Here is a 20,768-nt window from a genome sequence, read left to right on the forward strand (position 1 = left end):
ACCATGGCTTTGAGGGCTCAGGCTTGGATTCTTTGAGGCCGATAGTTAGTTCATAGGAAAATATTGTTAGATGGGGGGTTTCCAACTAAGTGGGAATAAGTCTTGGCGTTTGGATTAGAAAAATAATAAATTTTCAAGCAAGGAAAGTCTCCTCCTAAAGTTTAAGACTCAAAAATTAAATTTTATCAAAACATTAGAATTTAAATTTTGAATTAAATGTAGAGGACTAATTAAATTATAGCAAATATAGTAAAATAATTATACCTTTAAAAATTGGTTGAAAAATGGAGTCTCCTTTTCCAAACTCAAACCCTATCTTAACCCCAAGTTAAAAGAAAAGGGACAATTTAGGCTTATAAGTGATAATAAATGAGTTGGGTTGAACCCATCTCCGTGGCATGCATGTTAATTTGTAAGGGTCTTGTTAAGAAGATGAAATCACTCATGTCCTTAAACCATCAAAATGATTTGAACCGAGCGTGCATCATATACACAAAAGTAGTAGAATGTATAAAAATTTTAGTTGTTTAACTTTTAATTTAAGCTAAGATCGTTCTCCTAGGATATCGGAGTTGCTTGATGACCCAATCCAAAAAAAATGTGGAAATAGATAGAGAAGTTGATTTGGATACCTATTTCCACAAAAAAAAAATTATGAAATTAATTTTGATGAAATTATCAGAGTCCTGATTATGATTTCCATGTTCAAGACCTAACTCAATGGAACCACATCCTCTTGCATTGGCATGCAGACCAACCCAAATCCTGATAACACATTAACACTTCTCCTTCCACTGCCATTCTCCTATTGGCCACTGATATATGCATTCTACTAGGTTTAAATTTTGAACTCTTTTTTTTTTTGTAAACCGAAAGGAGGGAGGGGGGCGGGGGGAATTAATCCCAGCCACGTAGCAGCCCCCACTGGGCCCCCCTTCCATCAGAAAATGTTCGATGCAGGTAGAAAGTTCTGTATGAGTATGTCACCCCAAGAGCCCCCACTAAACTCTTTAAGGTTGCTGCATATTATAACTGCACTTGGTATAAAATTTTGGCAGCTGATTTATGCATTCTACTAGGTTTAAAATTTTGAACTCTTTAAGGTGTCAGCTCAAGTATCCGTTATTACATATTATAACTATATTGTGTATTAAAGTTGGTTCCCAAGACTTGAGATTTCCTCTATATTTGGCAGGGTATGAGCAGCACTGGGCCTAATCTTGGTGTCTCGTTGTTTCCACCTTGGATTGCGGTGGGTTCGGTCATTGACTACTTCCATCAAGCACCTAGCCTCATATTTGATGCGAACAACAGCTGTTTTAAACTTGATAGAATAGCTCGTGTCCTGTTTGGATGGTAAATAACTCAGGATTCTGAATCAATTGATTTTGCTTACATGCTTCTAAAGATAAAGAGCTGACTGATTGCGACGGAAGGCCGGCGGATCTTCGACACGTCTGTGGTCTGTGCTGAGCTCAAAGCTGCATGAGAGGGAGTCATATATGCAAGACGGGTGCTGGGAGCGAACCATATTATACTTGAGGGGAACTCGGCCACGGTGATAGAGTAGATCTGGGGCCAGGGTTTCGACACGAGTTCGAATTTGCTACTACGTGATGTTCGCAGTTTTTTAGACGAGAATGGCCTCTCGTGGGCCACATATGTCTACAAGGAGGCGAATAGCGCAGCCGATTGGGTGGCCTCATTTACGGCCCACCACTCAGGAGGATTCATCTGGAATGACCATGCATCTGTGCCGCAGTCTCTGATTTTGTTGATTGTACCCATATCTGCGTGTGTGAGTTGCCGTTGTACCAAAGAAAGAAAAAAAAAAGCTGAAAGACCAATCTCCTGCCTTTTAGCTTTTCTCTTTTAGCCATATTGTCGGCAGTCTTCTATGGACTTGATGATGATGCAGCTAAATGGCTGGATTGTGGAGTGTTAAATTAATCAACAGTTCTTAGTTGTTAAAATACTGAATTAGTCAGACATTTTCATTGTCTAAACGAGCAATCAATTTCTTTTTGACTTGTTGGAGATTAATAACTTTTAGAGTAAATTATAAAAACCCTCTTGAGATTTTTGTTTATTACACCTACCTCCAATAGCTTTTAAAATCTATACTTATGCTCAGTTAAATTAACAGTATTAGTGAATTCGTTTACCTTATATGAAAAAGTCAAAGTTGTACTCGAGTAAACTACACAAAAACTTTTAAAATTGGACGTAAATTATACTTCCATCCAATACTTTTCTATAGCCTCTCCCATCCTCGTGTTTACCTGAATACATACATACATACATACATGTATATATAGGTATTAATTATTCTAATCCCTCGGTTTAAAAATCCTTTTCCTCACCTTCAATTCACCTTGGATTTTTGCAGTGATAGCGATTGGTGATTATTGAACTCTATTCATAACCCTACATAAATTGTTCCAAACCCCAAATTTTGTTCCCTGGTTCTTCGAGAAATGTTGCTGCACTCAACATGGTAACACAACTTCAGACTTATCCTAGATCAATGAACTCTGGATGCTATACTGCACCTATCATTTGGTGACGGATCAATCCAACTACGAAGCAACATGCATAAAGTCATAAAAAAAGAAGTGACCACAATATGAATGTATTTGTGCATGATCCAACCAGTAGTAGATCTAATTAGGGGTGACAAAATATGACCCGACCCGCTAACCCAACCCATGTTTGACCCGCCATAAATAGGTTTGGATTTGGCCTAAACAGGTTCGGGTCGTAAATAGGTCGACCCGTTTAACCTGTTTATTATTGGGTCGGATACAAGTTTTAGATGTCTGACCCGTTTAAACCGTTTAACCCGTTTAACTGTTGGGCAGGTTAAACAGGTCGAAATAAGTTAAATGGGTTAAACAGGTTAAACAGGTTTAAACAGGTTAAACGGGTCTAAACAGGTCTAAACAGGTCGGGTTGGGCAGGTTAAACAGGTTGGTTTGGACAGGTTAAACAGGTCTAAACAGGTTAAACGGGTCAGATTGGGCAAACAGGTTAAACAGGTCGGATCGGGTTGGATAAACAGGTTACCTGTTTATTAAACAGGTTAAACGGGTCGGGTCGGGTTACCTGTTTAATAAACAGGTCAGGTTCAGGTTGTAATTTCTGACCTGTTTAATAAACAGCTCGGGTTCAGATTTATGATTTTCTGATCCGACCTGCATGTGACCCGACCCGTTTATGACCCGATCCGATCCGATTGCCATCCCTAGATCTAATCCAACTAGTAATTTTTTCTTCATTTAGCTTATTATTATGTGGTTTTTTTAAAAAAAAATTGCTAAGTATTATGTTGGAGATTAATGAGCGTACGGCCTTGTCCAAATTAAGTTGACATCCCAAACTCCGAGGATATCTCCGAAATTCCAGCAGAAGTCAGCATCATCCACCCATTGGCCTTCACATGCGTTCTATTTGCTGAACTTCCCGCACTACACCATTTCTTCTCGTCTTTCCTGCTATCATCATTTGGGGTCTGTGAGCTTGCTTTTTTTTCTCTTTTTTTTTTCCTTTTTTTTTATCAACAACTTACATGTGGATATAGTCCATAATTATGAGCCTCTTTTTTTTTTTTTTTTTTTGTTGGTACATAAAGCATCTTCTTCTTCTTCTTCTTTTTTTTAAATTAGCGACTTACACATAATATATGTGGATACAGTCCATAAAGATGGGGAGTGCATTTATTTATTTAAATCGCAGCTGCTAGTGCTACATCATAAGATGATTATAGCCATCTATACCATTGCATTGCATGGGCTCTAAAGAACCTTTTCTCTCAAGTATGTATCCTCTGCGTGCATCTTTTGCGTTGTAGGGAATTGACTTCCATCTCAAAGACGTAAAGCTCTCGCAATCTCCGAAACAAAAAGCATTCTATCAAGATACTCTATATATCCAAATCTGCTAAATTTCAAGCTAGGCTCGACGGGCCGGATAGTCCAACTTAATCTTTGATAAGCAGAAACTATCCAGTAATCCTCCAATGAAGCATTACCCTTAAAAGCATTCTCTCTTTCTTTTTTTTTTTTTTTTTTTTCTCGTGTGTGGTTCATTAGTCCATGCATTGATCGGTGACATGCGATTAACAAGTATAAAAGAAGGTTGATCGAAATAGACCCCTTCATTTTTTTTTTTTTTTTTTTTTGAGGCCAAAGAAATTCTCGGTCCAATTTTCTCCGCATGGACGCGCATCATGCGGGCCCCACCACTGGTCCCCCCAATCTCGAAACCACCCCGCCCAATCCGGGCTTAACAAAACCACCCGTACGATATTTACCATCGTACCCCTCTCCCGATCATACGGCCAGGAACCTTCAACGCGCAAATTACAAACGGGTCCCGACGCCGCGAAAACCCCCGCGGATACCGGCGAAACAGCTCCACGTAATCCTGGGCGCCAAATTTACCAAATCGCCCCATGATTTAAGGCTTAACTGAATTCAGGGGTAGTTTAGTCATTTGGTGAGGCCGCGACGCGGTCCGCTTTGAAAAGGCCGAGGGAGTTTCCTCGGAGACCACTTTAAAAGCCGCGTGGAAGGCCGTTGCAATCGAGCAAAAACCGTACCTTGCAGCCAATGAAAGAAAGCCACGCGTCGGAAACGAAATCTTTTTCGGGAAATCAAACTCCGGCGAGAAGGAATAAACAAATGAAGTAGTAAATTGTGGGTCGCGTGGTCAATTACGTGTGAGTCTTGCACAGCGTTGGAACAATTTTATATGAACTCTACCAATCAAATCATGAGCTAATCCTTGAATTAAAGAACCTAAACCTTGGCCACCATGGTGAGCTTACCTCCTTCCTCTGCCAAACTTTTGCTGATATCTTTTATTTCATATTTATCTTGTTATATATATAATTAATTCCAATTTTACATAATTTAATTTAATAATTATTTTAGTCTAAGATTCTAGTCTCTCTTCCAAGCATTTTTTTGTTTATTATATGCTGCTCATTCTCTCTTCAATTTAATAAATAAATATTATATATATAACTTTCCATTATTTATTTATTAATCATTGTCCATCTTTTTTTGTTATTAAGTAATTGTTGCGGGAACGGCCTTTGGCCGAAGCCTCACACAATAGCATAGCCCACATTAAGCTAGTAGAGAAAGAGGACTGCATTTCTCCCGAGGTATTGTCCGCTTTGGACGCTTCGGCTCGCACGTCCAGCGCAGACGGGGGAGACCACTACCCTCACGATTTTGTCCTTCAAAAGGCGTCTCGAGAGGAAAGGATTTTCATCCTCCATTTAAGGCACAGAACCTTTCCACTACTAGCCGATGTGGGACTAAATTCAAGGCCCCCTCCCCCTGCAACAATAATTATTTCATATTACACCAAACAAAAAGATTTAAACATAAGGAAATATTATCTATCATAAATCACACCAAACAAAACCATATAATAAATTATTAACCTCATGGTCTACATTATTTAAAATTATACTAGAATTGAAAGTATAAATATTTAGGCACAGACAAGTAACTATATCAAATTTTAACGTATAGCAAATTCTTATTGATTTTAATCTAAAAGCAAAGTAAACTATAGTATATCTCCATGATATTGCCGAACAAAAATGAAATCCAAGTTATGTCCACTCGATGATAGCATCTTAAAATTGGTACTTGTCCCATGTCTCCGAGAGAAAAGAAGCTAACATTTATTTTCACCATGGGTGATCAGACCGCAAACAAAGTTTCCAAGTCCAGCAGAGTAGGGCCTCTAAGTTTTTACTAAATCGGATGCGCTCATACAAAGTCATTCCAAGACGTACAAGACTCACACCGTGACCCCCCTGCTCTTCCCCATTCACACTTAAAAAACCCCCAGTTCTCGGCGAGGAAAGCTGGAACTGCTTTTCTTCTACTCTCTCCTCCCGTTTCTCCAAATCCTGTGTCTTTTGCTCCCAAGTAGCTCTATTGGCTTTCCCTCGGTCTTTAAGTACACACCCCGCGCCCACTTCCAATCCCGGTACTTCGACCAAGTTAGGGTGAGGGATCGAAGATTATCTCGATGGAATCAGATAATTAGCGATTGCTCTGCTTTGATTCCCCGGCTGTTTGTGCTTGCGTGTGAGTCTTTGATCCCTAGTCTTCTAATCGTGAATTTATTAGCCTCCCGCTTTTGTTTTTTTTGGATTGAGTTGTTTTTTTTTGCGTCTTGTGCTGTTTTGATTGCTCTGGTTGGTGTCAGTTTGTGATTTTTCTGAGGATATGTCGGCACATTTTACGGTTACAGTTGGTGAGTTGTTGTTTCAGGGTTAAAGATGTGTTTTTCGCCTATTTTTGGACATCTTTTGGTTATTTTTTTTCGAGTTGTTCGATCAGTCTGTGTTTGTGCAAGATATGATCTTGAGATGCTTGTATTTTAGTTTGTAGATTTTTTTAATCCCATTCAAACAATTATTAGGCAAATCATAAAGTTTTGTGCTTTCTTTTGATGGGAAATTTGTGCTTAATGGAAAATTATATAGTATGAATAATGGAGCTGGACTTGGCTACGGAATTACACTCAGATCCGGTCTGATTTATGTAGGACAATGAGGGTCCCAAATCGATGATCCGAGCTGTTGGATGTAATTTATTGTCTCTAATTTGCTAATAGCTTAAAAATTATGTGATTTGGAGACCCCTGGTCTTCGTATCAAATGATTAAAGAACAGATATAATTTAATTTTATTTAGACCGTCCATTTTTTTTGACTACTTGATGCATAGGTTAGGATTCTTCAAATTATATGATTTTTGGTATGTAAGCAGTTTAGTTTGGGACCTCCAATGTAGACATGATCGGATCTAAGTGGAGATTTACTCGAGTGTAGCCAAACCTAGCTTATGAATAATGAAAACATGTGAAATAAAATGTTTCTAGGTTCAATTATACAAAATTCCAATCCGTTCCATTTAAGTTTATTACTAGGTTTTAAGATTTTGGTGAAGAGAATTGGATAAACTCTTTTTCACTTTATAGTTACACAATTTTGGTTCAATTCTAGCATTGATTTATGCATTATTTGATAATTGATGTTGAGCTGAATTGAAGAAACTTTAGATTCATCATTTTCTATTTAAAAAACAAAATGAAAATTGTAAAGTAAACTGTCAACTCAGCTTTCAATATTGTTGTTACTTTATTTCCTATTAATTCTATCTGTATGTGTTGTGAAGGGCATGTGAGGCATAATGGGGTTGTTCTGAGCTTGTTGGAATGAACACAGTGGTTTCTGTACGTGTGATTACACTCTGCATACAGTCTGTCTGACTTAATTGATTCTGTTCCAGGTTGATATAATCCAGTAAATTTATTATCACACAATTGCAAGATGTATGAGAAGTTAGTTGAGTTGATATTGTTTTATTGTGAAAATGGCTTATTTATGAGACATGACATGACTTTCCTACCAACCTGGGCATGGCCCAAGCAGTGGGTACCTTATCTCTTTGAAAATGGTCCTAGGTTCAAATCCCTCAAAGGTGCTCAAAGATTTCCAAGCATTTATACGTGTGGTGATGTTGTGAGTGTTTGTGACATGACATGCATGGTGTGGAGGCTTATGTTGTGCCTAGGTAGGCTGATGTGATTTTGCATATTTCCTTAAGTTCAATGACCAAACATAAAAATGAATTTACGTTGTTACTAATTTAAATTTCATGCAAATAGCTAGATCTTTTAGTTACCTAGTTGCTTGACTAAACTAATTCCAAACTATCTGATGGGAGAATTTATTGTGTCACAGTGGACACAAAAAAGGTAGTAGTAAGTATGTGGGTATATGAATAAGATAAGTGGCATAAGTAATGTACTCTAGCAACTTCCTCTAGTCTTATACCTGCTATCTGACGACAAAAGAATATAAAATCTCTTAAGATTTAGACATTACAATTGTCAAATATGACTGATAAATGTGGAGGTTTCAGTGGGTTGAGGATGATGATCACTGTGAAGTATTAACTAGTAATGAGCATCAGTGCGAGTTACCATGATTAGGCTGAATCATGATGGATATTTGCTTGACATGCCAGGTCTAGTTGGATTGGGTGTTTGATAGCACATGGATGTCTATATATTTCAAAGGCCCTTGTGGGTCTCATGGGTTTGAGATTAGGGCATTCGCTCTTGCTCTTATGACTGACTTGATATTGAATTTGAAAGGGTATGCAGAAAGAAGGAGATCCTCATGCTACATGAAAAAAGCAAGGAGGACAACTTTCTTGGTCGTTGCTTAGTTGCACATGCTGATTGTTTTGATATTTCTGATCATGAATTCGTTTGGTCTAATCACATTCCTCAGCTGATGAGGACTATTCTTGCCAAGTGCCTGCCCTAGACAGTGGCATGTTATAGGGAGTTTCATGCTGGATGGTGTAGAATAGTGTTGTGCTGTGGACTGCTTTGAATTATTATGCTGTGTAATCTTTTTATCTTTCCTGTTCCATTTAGACTCAATTTTGTTTAATTCTGAGGCCAATTTTTTTATATTTTGTATAGTGCTATTACTTGAGAGTTTTCTCGTGAAATGACAACTGCTGCAACTGATGCTTCTAATTATATGGCTATAATAAGTTAACAGTTATTCTTTGTCACTTTAGGTAGGAGTCAAGAGAATAGGCGAAGAAGCTAGTTCACTTGCATTTCTCACTATTCCTGATTATGGGGTGTTCTGGAAATAGGTGAATGAAAAGATTTGGTATCTATTATTTATTATCCTGTCCATACAATCACTTCTATCAAGCTGGATGCTCTTATATAAGATTAGGGAGATGGTGGCTTCTGTTTAGTAATGAGATTTCTGGGTGAAACAATTATACCTGAAGGAATTTATTGTCTTCCACACAAGAATCCGTATTCTCACTCTTCTCAAACCGAGGCAGTGGAGTTTTTCCAAGAAACTGAAATGGATGATTTCACTGATCCCTTCCTTTCATCACAAACATGGCCAGATACAAATACATCTGCAAGGTCCTCTTGGGCTGGCACTGCTGTATCTCAGACGACTAGCTTACTTGCTGGTTTGTCGGAAGCATATGGAGATGCAAAGAACCCGCGCATATGTGCGATACCTTCGAGTCATATTATTGGGAATGCATGCACAGAAGAATTAAATCTTCATAGCCATGATAGCACCTCTTCCATCTTCATTCATGAAAATATCAAATATGATATTGATAAGAACATGTTTCCTGGTGAGAAATTATCTCTGCATAACCTACATAGACAAAACTCGCAACCATCTCTCCAGGATAATGTGACACAGGAAAGTAGTTTCTCACTACTGGGGGTTATTGAGAGTAATTCAACAGCAGGAACATTTGGCTCAGATGTGAATCCATCGTGCTCCGTAGCATTTCCTCATAGCTCACTGACCATGTCTGCTTCAATTGAGAGCAACGGCGGTGAATTATCTGCCTTCACACAGTCACTTGGAGATGCTCATTCAATTTCTTCATTTCCAGCAATGTGGCCTTCATCATACCCAGGTGTTTCTTCTTTAATGGGACAGGGGAGACTACAAACATTTGGTTTCCAAGGGTTGGAAAGTGACAATGTTATATTGAGGAAAACATGTGTTGAGAATGGCAAGTTTGCACAGCTGGAAGATTTGCCTGCAGCATCTCTCCATGTAAAAGTTACATATGCATATTTTGGAAATATACTTGTCTCCTCTCATGGATGATTACTCTTCTAACCCTTTTTATATTCTAATGTCACTTGCAGGAACATAATGAGCTTCACAACCCTATTTTTCCTTCTTTCAGTGGTGGACAACAGAATAAATTGGCTGGTGGTGATTTGCAACAACAAGTACTACATAGTTATTTAACTCCTCTTTTTGGCTATGCTGATATGTCATTCAAACTTAACGTGCCCATATTTGCAGGAGCGAAATGGGTTACACAACCTTTGTTTGCCCTCTTTGGCTTCTCAGCCGCAAATGTCATCAACTAAAACAGCAGGAATACAGATGTGTCAACAGGTTTTATACTTGGTTATCTATATGCTTATTCTATGGCTATAGTAGTAGTTTTGCCTTTTCATTTGATAAGACTGCTCCTTTTGTGCCATATATAGTTGCCACCATCTACTGAAGGAAATACTTGCAAGCATCACATGAATCATTCTTCTAGTACTCAATCACAATCAACTCCATCTACTGCTGGTGGTTGCAATGAAGCTGTCAAGCCACGTGTGAGGGCACGCCGTGGTCAGGCCACGGATCCGCATAGTATCGCAGAGCGGGTTAGTTTATGATTCTCTAATCATGTCTTATGACAAGCCTGGCTACATGGTTGGCCTTATGAAGTTTGTTTTAAGAGGGTTTCCTTGCTTGAATTGTTTTTGTTGGTTACCTGAATATTAATTGTTACTTTGTTAGTTGTTTTATAGTTTCTTGATTAAAAAAATACATTTTAATGTGGAAGTTAACCATTAAATGCAGCTTCGGAGAGAAAAAATTGCAGAAAGAATGAAGAATCTGCAGGAGCTTGTGCCGAATTCAAATAAGGTATACTTTACCATTCAATTTTTTTCATTTGTGGAGGGATATTTTCTTTGATCCTTCCGAAATAATGACTCATATGGTTGATTTGGTGATGTCTTTGTTCGGAAGCGGTCAAAATTTAAAGATGGAGTATCTATATAGTATGTAAACGGACATGATAGACCACTTTCAATTAAAGGGACATTTTGGCAACTTGAATATAATAGGAGCCACATGTCTCATCAGCATCGCAGTGTAATGTTCTAGTGACTTTAAATGCCTGGATGATCATCTGTTTGAGAATCCATTATATGGAACTATAGTGGTGTGGACTATGTTAAGCACTTAGCATAAGATGAAAGGTAAATTAGATTTGTACGGAAATTGTTCATACTTAGAAAACATCTATGGAGGTGCAATCACATGTAGTTGAGTCCTGTGTCAAGGCAAGCAAGTTTTTGATCATGACAAATCTGTTCTAAGCTTGTCTGCAAGTATGCTTTTGGAGATCAATATACTGCTGACTATCAGGAAATATCATGGTTTGTGTTATTTTTAGTTAATATAGTGCTTAATTGATTAAATGATATTAGGTTGACGGCTAAAGACTTACTCATGGAATAAGTTTCCTTTGCCTGTAACTGCTAATAGAGGGTGTATACAGTCAAAAGTGTTATTAGGATTTCATGTAATAATCTTTCCTTTGTGTCTTCAGGGTTGACATAATAATATCTGTACAGCTGTAGTGATTACATAACGTATATAACATGAACGTGACAGATATATGAATGCAATTTGCTAAAACTAAGGAACACTGAATTGAGATACGTACAATTGAGGAAGCCTACTGATGGAAGAAGGTTTATGGGGAAGGATCATCCAAACTGATGGTGCTCAAGGTTATGCAGAATGGAAATCATGGTTTTCTGGAAGTTATCTTTTACAACTGATGCTACTGTGTTAAATTGTGCCTGATCCAAGGCTTAAGAGGCTAGACCTTTTATCAAAGTTCTTGAAGCTTTTATGATAAGGAAATAGAAATCGAGTTCTGCTGAAATTTGACAGCAACATTGAAATTTGATTAAAAACTATGAAGAAGTAAATGGATGTGAAGTTGGGGATTGTTAAGTAGAACAAGTGATTTAGATATGGAAGGTTAATTGAAGACTTGAAAGTTCAAACCGTGAGAATGAAAAACCAGACTTATAGATGTGGTATACATATTATATGTTATAATATAATGTTAATTGAAGACTTATATATTATATGATACAATATAGATGCGATATACACATGGAATGCCGTACCGGCCCATACCGGTCCGGCCATGGACCGGTACCGGAACGGATAAAAAACCGGTATTTTCCGGTTTTTTATCCGAACCGGCCGGTACGGGCCCGTACCGGCCGGTACCGGCCTCCGGTTCGCACCGGTACGATTTTTTTTTTTTTTTTTAGAACCACAGCGCCGTGCGCTGTGGTTTTTGAAACCACCGTGTACCGGCCGGTACGGGACCGGTACCAGCCGGTACGTACCGGACCGGACCGGTACCGTACCGGTCCGGCCGGCCACCGGTACGCTGACTGGTACCGGTACGGCGGACCTTGGGTATATATATGTACGTATATTATAACATTATATACATATATTATGGTATCAGGTTGGTCATGCCTTGGTGCACCAGACTTGAGCCATTTTTAAGGCTAAAAGACACAAAAGAGAGGAAAGACAGGGTTAAGTCATCTAAGGAGAATTCTTTCTTCTCCCTCTTATCCTATAGTTCAACCAAAGAGCTTCTTATACTTACCCTAGTCAATCCCAGTTTGAAAATGTGAGCGACCAAATAGGAAAACAACTTGTTACCAGGATAAAACTAGATGGGGATAGCAATCCCTATATCTGGAATAATAATCCTGCAATATCAAAATGGCTCCGAGGATTTAGTTCTCATGGCTTGTATGTGTAGGGGAAGAGTGACTCTCAACAGGTTGAGATGAATCAGTGAGATGATTTCTTCCTCCATTCTTCTCTCTTTTCTTCCTTTGCATAGATTTTCCATTAATAGAGGCTTGTCTAGTCTCCTCCAGGCATAAATCTGCAAATATTGCACATCTCTACTTGTAGATAGATCATCTGATCTTTGCCAGATCAACAATCCTAATTTCTCTTTCATAAATATATAGTTCTCAAGTATAAATTGTCTTGTAGTTGCTCAGATGCAGGGTGGAGTTTGTGGCTGTAGCTAAACAACTTCTAGGGACCAATAACTTTCTTGCTCTTTTCCTCTGTGCACACTGATCTTCTGGAAGCATAATATAGACAGCTGTTTTCTCTGGGTCAATAGTGCAATGTCCACGCTTCTGTGTGTCATCATAAGTCAAGGGTAGCTTTGCTTAAATTTATATAGATTTATCATAGTTGTTTATTTATCATTTCACTGCATAGCTTGTGGTTTTGTTCTGCCATTTCAGTTATGCACTTTTTCTGTTACATTTTATATGAAATGGTGATCTCTGCATGTTTCTTCACTTTCATAATTGGTTATGCAGCTATAGAATCTTTAAGCTTGATTTCATAATTGGTCCTCTATAGTTTCAACCAAATGTTCTATTCCCTAGTTCCAGGAGAATAATAGAGACCTTGCCAACAGCTGCTCATGACTGAATTTTCCACTTTTATTTGCAGACAGATAAGGCATCAATGCTTGATGAAATCATTGACTATGTCAAGTTCCTTCAGCTGCAAGTCAAAGTTTGCTTCCAAACCATGCTTCAAAACCATTATGGATAACTTTATTCTTCTCTATATATGATATTCTTTTGATGTTTGAACTGAAGGTTTTAAGCATGAGTCGGTTGGGTGCTGCTGGAGCAGTGGTCCCCCTACTTACAGATTCTCAAACTGAGGTACCATATCCTTTCTCTTGCATTTCAGTTGTCTCTTTACTTTTCCTACAGCATCACGGGCTAGTTTCTTGTCCTTACTTGGTTTGATGTTGCTATTTGGTTTGGGCGAATTGGGCAATTTTCATAAACGTAGTGGAGTAACACATCATTATGTTAGCCAGCTTTTGGTTTCTGATTAGTGAAACAAAACTATCATTCTATTATATTATGTCTCAAAAATTATTGTCTTATGCAATATGAACTGGCTTTGATACATCTTTTCTCCAATTTAAATTTTCTGTTACATTAGTTTTTTGTGCGCATGGCTTCACCCTTCATTTTGGACTTTAGTTTAGGAAGTGGAGATGGAAAAAGAAAGGTAATTTTGAGGGTAAATACATTGACATCTCCAACCCAGATTGACTAGATATGTATGATTATATCTTGCTCACAATTCTTCCTACTGAAGTTGACACTGCTCTGTTTTTTATTTGTATGCTATATATAGTAACTATCCTTTGTTACTGAAAAAAAAGAAGAAACATAGTCTTGTGCTATGTTTCTTCTCTGTTTTTATAATTTCCTGCCAAACACAAGGAGCATCGGCTTCTGTGAGAGCCCTTGGAAGCATAGATACGTCACCTGAGAGACAAAGGGTTTTTTGGATGCTTGCTTGAATCATACATCGAATATTCCCTCTATAGCTGAGGGTGAGAAGACGTAACAGAGCGGGGGGTAGTATTTTTCGGATAGGGAAAGTTCAGGACTCCCATAGCCCTGTATTTAGGGGATAATGAAAGCCACTTTTCAGTGGAATTTCATTATTTCGAAAATTCAGGGATTACCAGCAATTGGCAGCCCCTCTCAACCAGTCCTCCATCTGTTCTTTTCTTCACCTTCTTGAGACAATGACAACCGCCGATCATAAGTTATCAATGGATGGGGAAAAAAATTCAGGCAAACAGGCCCTAATCAGGTTGGTGAAACTGTAGTAAGAGTTGAACAATGTTCTGACCGAAAGGGAGTGTGCTTGAACCTTCTTGTTACGGCAATTTGTTACCTTTGCTCCTTTTCTTTAGTTTGATGATGAACTTTTCTTTATAATGTTTGACAAAAGTCATTCCAACCACTGAACATTTTGTACCAGCACATTCTTTATTTAGAAAAACTCTAATCCTCGATGGAAAAAATGTTATGCTCATTTAAACTGTTATTTTCAATTCAGGGCTGTGGTAATCTGCTCCTATCATCACCATCAGTCAGGCTGGGAGCAGATCTATCTGAGTCGCAGGATAGCTTAGCCTTCGAGCAAGAAGTTGTTGAGCTGATGGAGGCCAGTGTCACCATGGCAATGCAATACCTTCAGAGCAAAGGCCTCTGTCTCATGCCAATTGCTCTTGCCACTGCAATATCTAATCAGAAAGGCTCCTCCTCCAGTGCCATTCCATCGGACAGAAGGAAACCTGATGTGATCCATGGGGTGATCTGCCCAAGCAACCAGTGCATCATGGACAACGGGCCTACTGTTAAACAAGAAGAGGCTCAGAAACCGAAAGGCAATGCAAGGGAGTTGAAACCCAAGGCATGAAAGCTAACTTCGAGTTTCCGGTATCATCTCTAATTTGATTGCTTTTGGGACTTTAGTTTTGATCAGCAGGCTGATAGGCTTATTCAGCATACATGCAGATGTCCAGATAGATATTTTGTGTACCATACATGTACATGTATGTCGATGCATGTATTTATATATGAAGTAAATAAATAGATTTATTGGTATAGATTTAATGAATCTGTGAGATAAATGAAGTGTACCGTGTGGTTTTAAAATGTGTTGACGGTTTAAGACAGCCCAAGCTATATGATCTCTTCCTCGGGTTAAGTTGTAGATGTAGGAACCTTTGTTAGCGAACAATCAAAAACTAAACCTTTTTCCTATGAAAAAAAGAAACTATTTAGCAGCTTAGAAATCTGATTCAATAAAGTCACTTGCCTGTTGTGGAGGAGGAAAGTGTTTATATTGGCTAAGTGAATCTTTTAGAAGTCACAAATTGAACCTTGTTGATGATATGACGGGGAACGCAAGATTTTTTTTTTTTCCGAATCAGTCCAGGTTGGATCTATTAAAAAGAGTAAAATAGAAAATAAAAAATGGCAAAAACAGGATTTTTAATTTTTTTACTTTTATTAATTCAATAATATAATTGAATAAAATATCTATATTTATACTGGTTAGATGCGACTTTATAAAATATAGGTCGGATATCTCTACTAATTTGGAGAGATTATAACTTTTCGAATAGCTATGACCTGTGAATCTAATTACAAAAAAGTTAAAAAAAAATTTAGAAATGGATCTCGACTCCCACATCAATTTTGTTTTTAGTTGCTTCATGTAATTTTTTTCAAATTAAGAGCTATCATATTTAAAGTTTTTTTCGAAAAGAAAACTTTTATCTTGAATAATTTGTTTGGAGGCTAAAATATTGTCATATATCTCTAACCACAATGTGTGTCAAATCTTTTAGAAGTTGACACACCTTTTGTAGAACTTGTCAAGAGATTCTTTTTAGCACACGACACACATCAAAAATGGATGTTAGATAAGAAAGTAAAAACCTTTGAAAATTGAGGTTCATGATTGAGTCTATGTCTACCTGAAGTAGTTAAAGCAATCCATGGTGGGTTTGATGATCCTTCCAAATCAGAACTTTTTTTGTTTGAGGAATTTAACTCCTAGTAAAACAAAATTGGAGGTGGAGAAACTTGTGCTTCTCTGTTTTGTGACTGAACCACTCGGCCTTGCAAGAAAGTTGACCCTTCCAGCCAATTTGAAAAGACGCAATCATCTAGTGTTTGATTGCTGCTCCACTTATAATCCATCTACAGCTAGTCACACTGGTTCTTAGCCTTAATCTTTATTTAGCATGGAAGGCTTCTCAGAATTGATTACCGAGTACATTTCCATCAGAAGACATTCTTCCACTAGGTGTATCTAAAATTTTTGGTCTTCACATTGATAATCTACGCACCTGGAGCATGACTATTATTAGGTAAATATTTAATGACAATAGAGCGAAGCTCATATGTAACATTGTTTACCTTTATATCCATTTGCTAAAACTTCCAATTATTTGCTTCGATCTAAAGGAATTCTTGCAAAAGATCTCTATCCAAGCCAATCCTACTTGGATGGATCATGTTCAGATTACATTACAGTCCACAATCTCCCATTGGATCCAAGTCTATGCATGTTTGGAGGTGTTACAAATTGTATCTTCCATGCGAAAGAATGATTAATCTTCTTTCTGCAACATCGACCTCAGATTGCACCTTGCACAAATATCAACTACATAAATCTCAAAGTGGTCATTGCACAATCCAATGGTTGACGTACGAATCACTCTTTTGCACGAAAGATACATCCCGAACCCTTTAGGAGGCACCCAAACCTAATATAACCTGATAGCACCTCTAAGAATATGGTGTGGCACTATAGATTAAAGCTTCAATAAACATACCCGTAATAACAGAGCGCTTGACCAACTTGCCCCAGCTACGAGAATATGGGATCGAAAGAGCAGGTAAACCGACTCCGTCAGAATCTGAGGCAAACGAACAACTAGGATTATTGTTTATTTTTTTTTCGTTTTTTCAATCTATTTTGTTTCTGTGCCATACAACTCAAAGGGAGCGGGGAACCAGGCCTAAATATAGCCAAGTTTCTTGCTTCATTCCTCCTGTGCTTCAGCGCAATATGGGTATTTTGAAGAGAAAGAAGACATGGTCAAGTTCGTTGGGAGACTGATCATATCGAAAGCGGGGAGTTGATGCATGCACGGTTGGGACAAAGCTGCATGAGTTGCGAAAAGCTTTGATGCGTTGGCTCGGCAGCAAAGTCGTAGTCCTTTTGTTACCAAAGCATGACCTAAAAATAGTAACGTGGACCAACTCATTCAAATTCCCAAGCTTTCGAGTTCCAGTTTCTCGAAATTCCTCAGCTGTTCTGTTCTGGTCTTTTTACCATAAATAGTCTCTCTTGTTCTTAATATATCTTCTTCGTCCCCTCCCTTCCCTCCCCTGTGCTGCTTCTTCTTCTTCTTCTTCTTCTTGTGCTCCCTTGAAGAGATCGAGAAAAGCCGGAGGAGGCTCGCTATATCGTGCACGATGGACCAAAACCTTTGGTACTGCTTCTGGCCAGAATCCATCAGAACACCATCATCTTGGAAGTCGGCAACGATACTGACGGACTTCATGTTGCCTGCCTTCCTCGCGCAGCTCGTTGTGGTAGTCGTCACCATTCAGACCCTGGAGTTCCTGCTTAAGCCCTTACGGCAGCCGAGAATTGTGGCCGAAATCCTCGTAAGGCTCTCCTCGCTGCGCTCTCGACTCCTCTTCGATCTTACTCCTTAGAATCTCTGTTTCTTAGATTGTGTTATATATTTGCAGAGCGGTGTTTTGTTGGGGCCGTCGGTTCTGGGGTTCTTCTTCCCGAATATATACGAGCTGCCTCCGGACCAGAACTACGTTATTGTGGGCACGGCGGCGAGCTTCGCGCTCCTCTATTTCGTCTTCATGGTGGGCCTGGAGTTGGACGTGAAGGCGATCCGGGCGCTGGGGAAGAAGGTGCTGACCCTCGCGGTGGTGGGCATGGCAGTCCCCTTCGCCGTCAGCTCCGCGGGAATCTACTTGCTGGGCCTCCAGTCCAGCCTCTCCAGGAAGATGGTCAAGCCGCTCGTCTTTCACATCTTCGTCGGCGTCACCGTCTCCATCAGCGGCTTCCCCGTCCTCGCCCGCATGATCACCGAGCTCAAGCTCCTCAACACCGGGGTCGGCCCCGTCGCCATGGCCTCCTCCATCATCAACAGCATGCTTTCCTTCACCCTGCTCGGCGTCGCCATGGCCTCCGGCGTGCGCTACGGGGAGGAGGCATCGATGGCGGCGGCGGTGTATGTGATGCTCTCGGGCGCCGCCTTCGTCGCCGGGTGCTTCTTCGTGGTCCGACCGGCCGTCAAGTGGATGGTGCGGCGCAAGCCAGAGGTGGGCGAGCGGGTGAGCGACGTCGAGATCAGCATCATCCTCGGGGGCGCGGCCGCCGCCGGCTTCATCTCGGACGTGATCGGGATGAACTGGGTCTTCGGCGCCTTCGTGTACGGGCTGGCGATACCCAACGGCCCGCTCGCCACGGCGCTGATCCAGCGGATGGAGCTCTTCATGGTGCACATGATGCTGCCCCTCTTCTTCTTCTACGGCGGCTTGCGCGCCGACCTGCACACGCTCGTATCGCCCACGGCCTCCGCCCAGCTCGCCGGTGTCTTCATCCTCACCGTCGCCGCCAAGGTGGCCGGCACCATGCTCGCCGCCCACCGCTACTCCATCCCTCTCAACGAAAGCCTCACGCTTGGCTTCCTCGCCACCGCCAAGGGCCCCCTCGAAATGATCATCCTCAAAGTCGGAATGGACGAGAAAGTATATACGTCGCCCTTCCCTTGCCTTGCCTTATAATTCCTTAATTCTTAAATTAATCAGCTATTATTGATTAATTAACTAATTAATTATCCAGGTCGTTACTAGTGATTTCTTCACGGTGATGACCATAGCTTCGGCCCTGTCTACGGCGGTGGTGGCGCCGGTGGTGACGTTGACGTACAAGCCGTCGCGGCCGCTGATAGGGCACAGGCGCCGGCAGCTCGAGCGGTCGAGGCCGGACGCCGAGCTCCGGATGCTGGCCTGCGTCCACAACACCCGCAACGTGCACTCCATCACCAGGCTGCTGGACTTCTCCAACCCCACCAAGCGCTCCCCCATCTTCGTCTGCGCCCTCCACCTCGTCGAGCTCACCGGCCGCGCCTCCGCCATGCTCATCATGCACAACACCAGCGGCGACTCCTCCAATAACAGCGGCCAAAATCGGGGCAACAAGAACCTCCCCTACGGCCAGGCCCAGTCCGAGAGCATCATCGCCGCTTTCGAGAGCTACGAGCAGCACGCAGCCGGCGTCTCCATCCAGCCCCTCACCGCCTTCTCCTCGCCCAACACCATGCACGAGGACGTGTGCACCCTCGCCGAGGAGCGCCACTCCTCCCTCATCGTCCTCCCCTTCCACAGGCACCAGACGGCCGACGGCGAGCTGGCGGAAGGCAACACCAACATCCGCACCGTCAATCTCAACGTCCTGGTCAACCCCCCCTGCTCCGTCGCCGTCTTCGTCGACCGCCTGCCCGGCGGCGGCAAGCGGTTCCGCGCGCACCACAGCGTCGTCGTCCTCTTCTTCGGCGGACCCGACGACCGCGAGGCCCTCGCGTACTCTGCCCGAATGGCGGAGCATCGGGCCGTCAGCCTCACCGTGGTGCGCTTCGTCGAGGTTGCCAGGTCCGTTCCGGACACCCCGCTGCATGGCTCTTCCGAAGCGCAGGAGTCGGCCGATCGGGACCTGCATAGGATTAGGGACGAGGAGGTGCTCAACGAGTTCCGGCTCAGATTCGTGAGCGACGAGACGGTGCTGTACACGGAGAAGGTGGCGAGCAACAGCGAGGAGACAGTGGCGGCGCTCCGGTCGATGGAGAGCGTCTACGACCTGTACGTGGTGGGGAGGGGGCACCGGGAGGCGTCGCGGCTCACGGCGGGGCTGGAGGAGTGGGCCGAGTGCCCGGAGCTGGGGCCTATCGGCGACCTGCTGGTCTCGCCGGACTTCGGGACGAGGGTCTCGGTGCTGGTGGTGCAGCAGTACGCCGGGAAAGGGACCGCCGGTGACGCCGCCGGGGCCGCGCCGGGGGTGTTTTGAAGTCCTTAGCAGCATGTGTGCAGATGGTGCATGGATGCTCGATCATTTGCCGAACCCGATTGCTGTCCATCGGATCGCTTGCTTCTTTGTGCTGCAGCTGTATCGCTCGATTTCGAGTGGAAAAATCTGAAACATTGCTGAAACTCGAGCATCATTGTCATCAATGGAAAGTCTTGAGAATCTTATAGATCAAATTCTAAAATTTGTAAAAAATTTTGTCCTTTGGTCAAGGGATAAGCTCCATCTATATTTTTTCGCAAAGTGGACTACAGATACATTTGCCACATATAATGCATTCGTAAAGAGAAGGGCAAAGGTATCCCAAAATACTCAAAATTGCACCATTTATGCAAATAGAGCAAAATAAATTACCAGAGTCGAGGGCCCTCTTGGGCCAACATAATCAGCCTGACAAACATGTCGACATCATTTTTATCTGAGAAATGTAAATTTTAGCAGTATTTTTGATGTTGTTAAATGAGATTTAGTTTTCTTTTCTTTGTTTTTCTTTTCTTTTTCTTGATGTATAGGGAGATTTGGATTCATTCCTGCAGCCATGGAGAGAAGGAGCATGTATTCTGTGA

General features: G+C 41.3%; 1 protein-coding gene and 1 pseudogene across 5 annotated transcripts; both read left to right on the forward strand.

Moving 5' to 3' along the window:
• Nucleotides 1-5,806: 5,806 nt before the first annotated feature.
• Nucleotides 5,807-15,188, forward strand: LOC103703328 (uncharacterized). 4 transcript variants are annotated; one of them, XM_088714620.2, is made up of 10 exons: nucleotides 5,890-6,113; nucleotides 7,208-7,606; nucleotides 8,630-9,660; nucleotides 9,756-9,842; nucleotides 9,919-10,014; nucleotides 10,110-10,277; nucleotides 10,477-10,542; nucleotides 13,204-13,269; nucleotides 13,356-13,424; nucleotides 14,629-15,188. In XM_088714620.2, exons 3-10 carry the CDS (start codon nucleotides 8,821-8,823, stop codon nucleotides 14,989-14,991), a joined length of 1,755 nt encoding a protein of 584 aa, XP_088570746.2. In that variant the 5' UTR covers nucleotides 5,890-6,113; nucleotides 7,208-7,606; nucleotides 8,630-8,820; the 3' UTR covers nucleotides 14,992-15,188. The 4 variants fall into 4 exon arrangements, with proteins under 4 accessions (XP_008784365.4, XP_088570747.2, XP_088570746.2 ...); XM_008786144.6 differs by having other exon boundaries at nucleotides 7,208-7,321; XM_008786143.6 differs by lacking the exon at nucleotides 7,208-7,606 and having other exon boundaries at nucleotides 5,807-6,113.
• Nucleotides 15,189-17,416: 2,228 nt separating this feature from the next.
• Nucleotides 17,417-20,322, forward strand: LOC103703414 (cation/H(+) antiporter 15 pseudogene; annotated as a pseudogene). The gene is made up of 3 exons (XR_015974603.2): nucleotides 17,417-17,762; nucleotides 17,850-18,869; nucleotides 18,964-20,322. The product of XR_015974603.2 is annotated as a cation/H(+) antiporter 15 pseudogene (transcript).
• The last annotated feature ends 446 nt before the right edge of the window (nucleotides 20,323-20,768 follow it).

The sequence above is a fragment of the Phoenix dactylifera genome, chromosome 18 (genome assembly GCF_051530095.1).
Source record: "Phoenix dactylifera cultivar Ajwa chromosome 18, Ajwa_hap1_PhDact_Kaust_v1.1, whole genome shotgun sequence".
Classification (NCBI taxonomy): domain Eukaryota; kingdom Viridiplantae; phylum Streptophyta; class Magnoliopsida; order Arecales; family Arecaceae; genus Phoenix; species Phoenix dactylifera.

Coding starts and splice junctions, on each gene's coding strand:
- LOC103703328 (XM_008786143.6), top strand. CDS start 8,821: ATGAGATTTCTGGGTGAAACAATTATACCTGAAGGAATTTATTGTCTT. Junction 10,015..10,109: donor GAATACAGATGTGTCAACAG/GTTTTATACTTG, acceptor TGCCATATATAG/TTGCCACCATCTACTGAAGG. Junction 10,543..13,203: donor TTGTGCCGAATTCAAATAAG/GTATACTTTACC, acceptor TTTTATTTGCAG/ACAGATAAGGCATCAATGCT.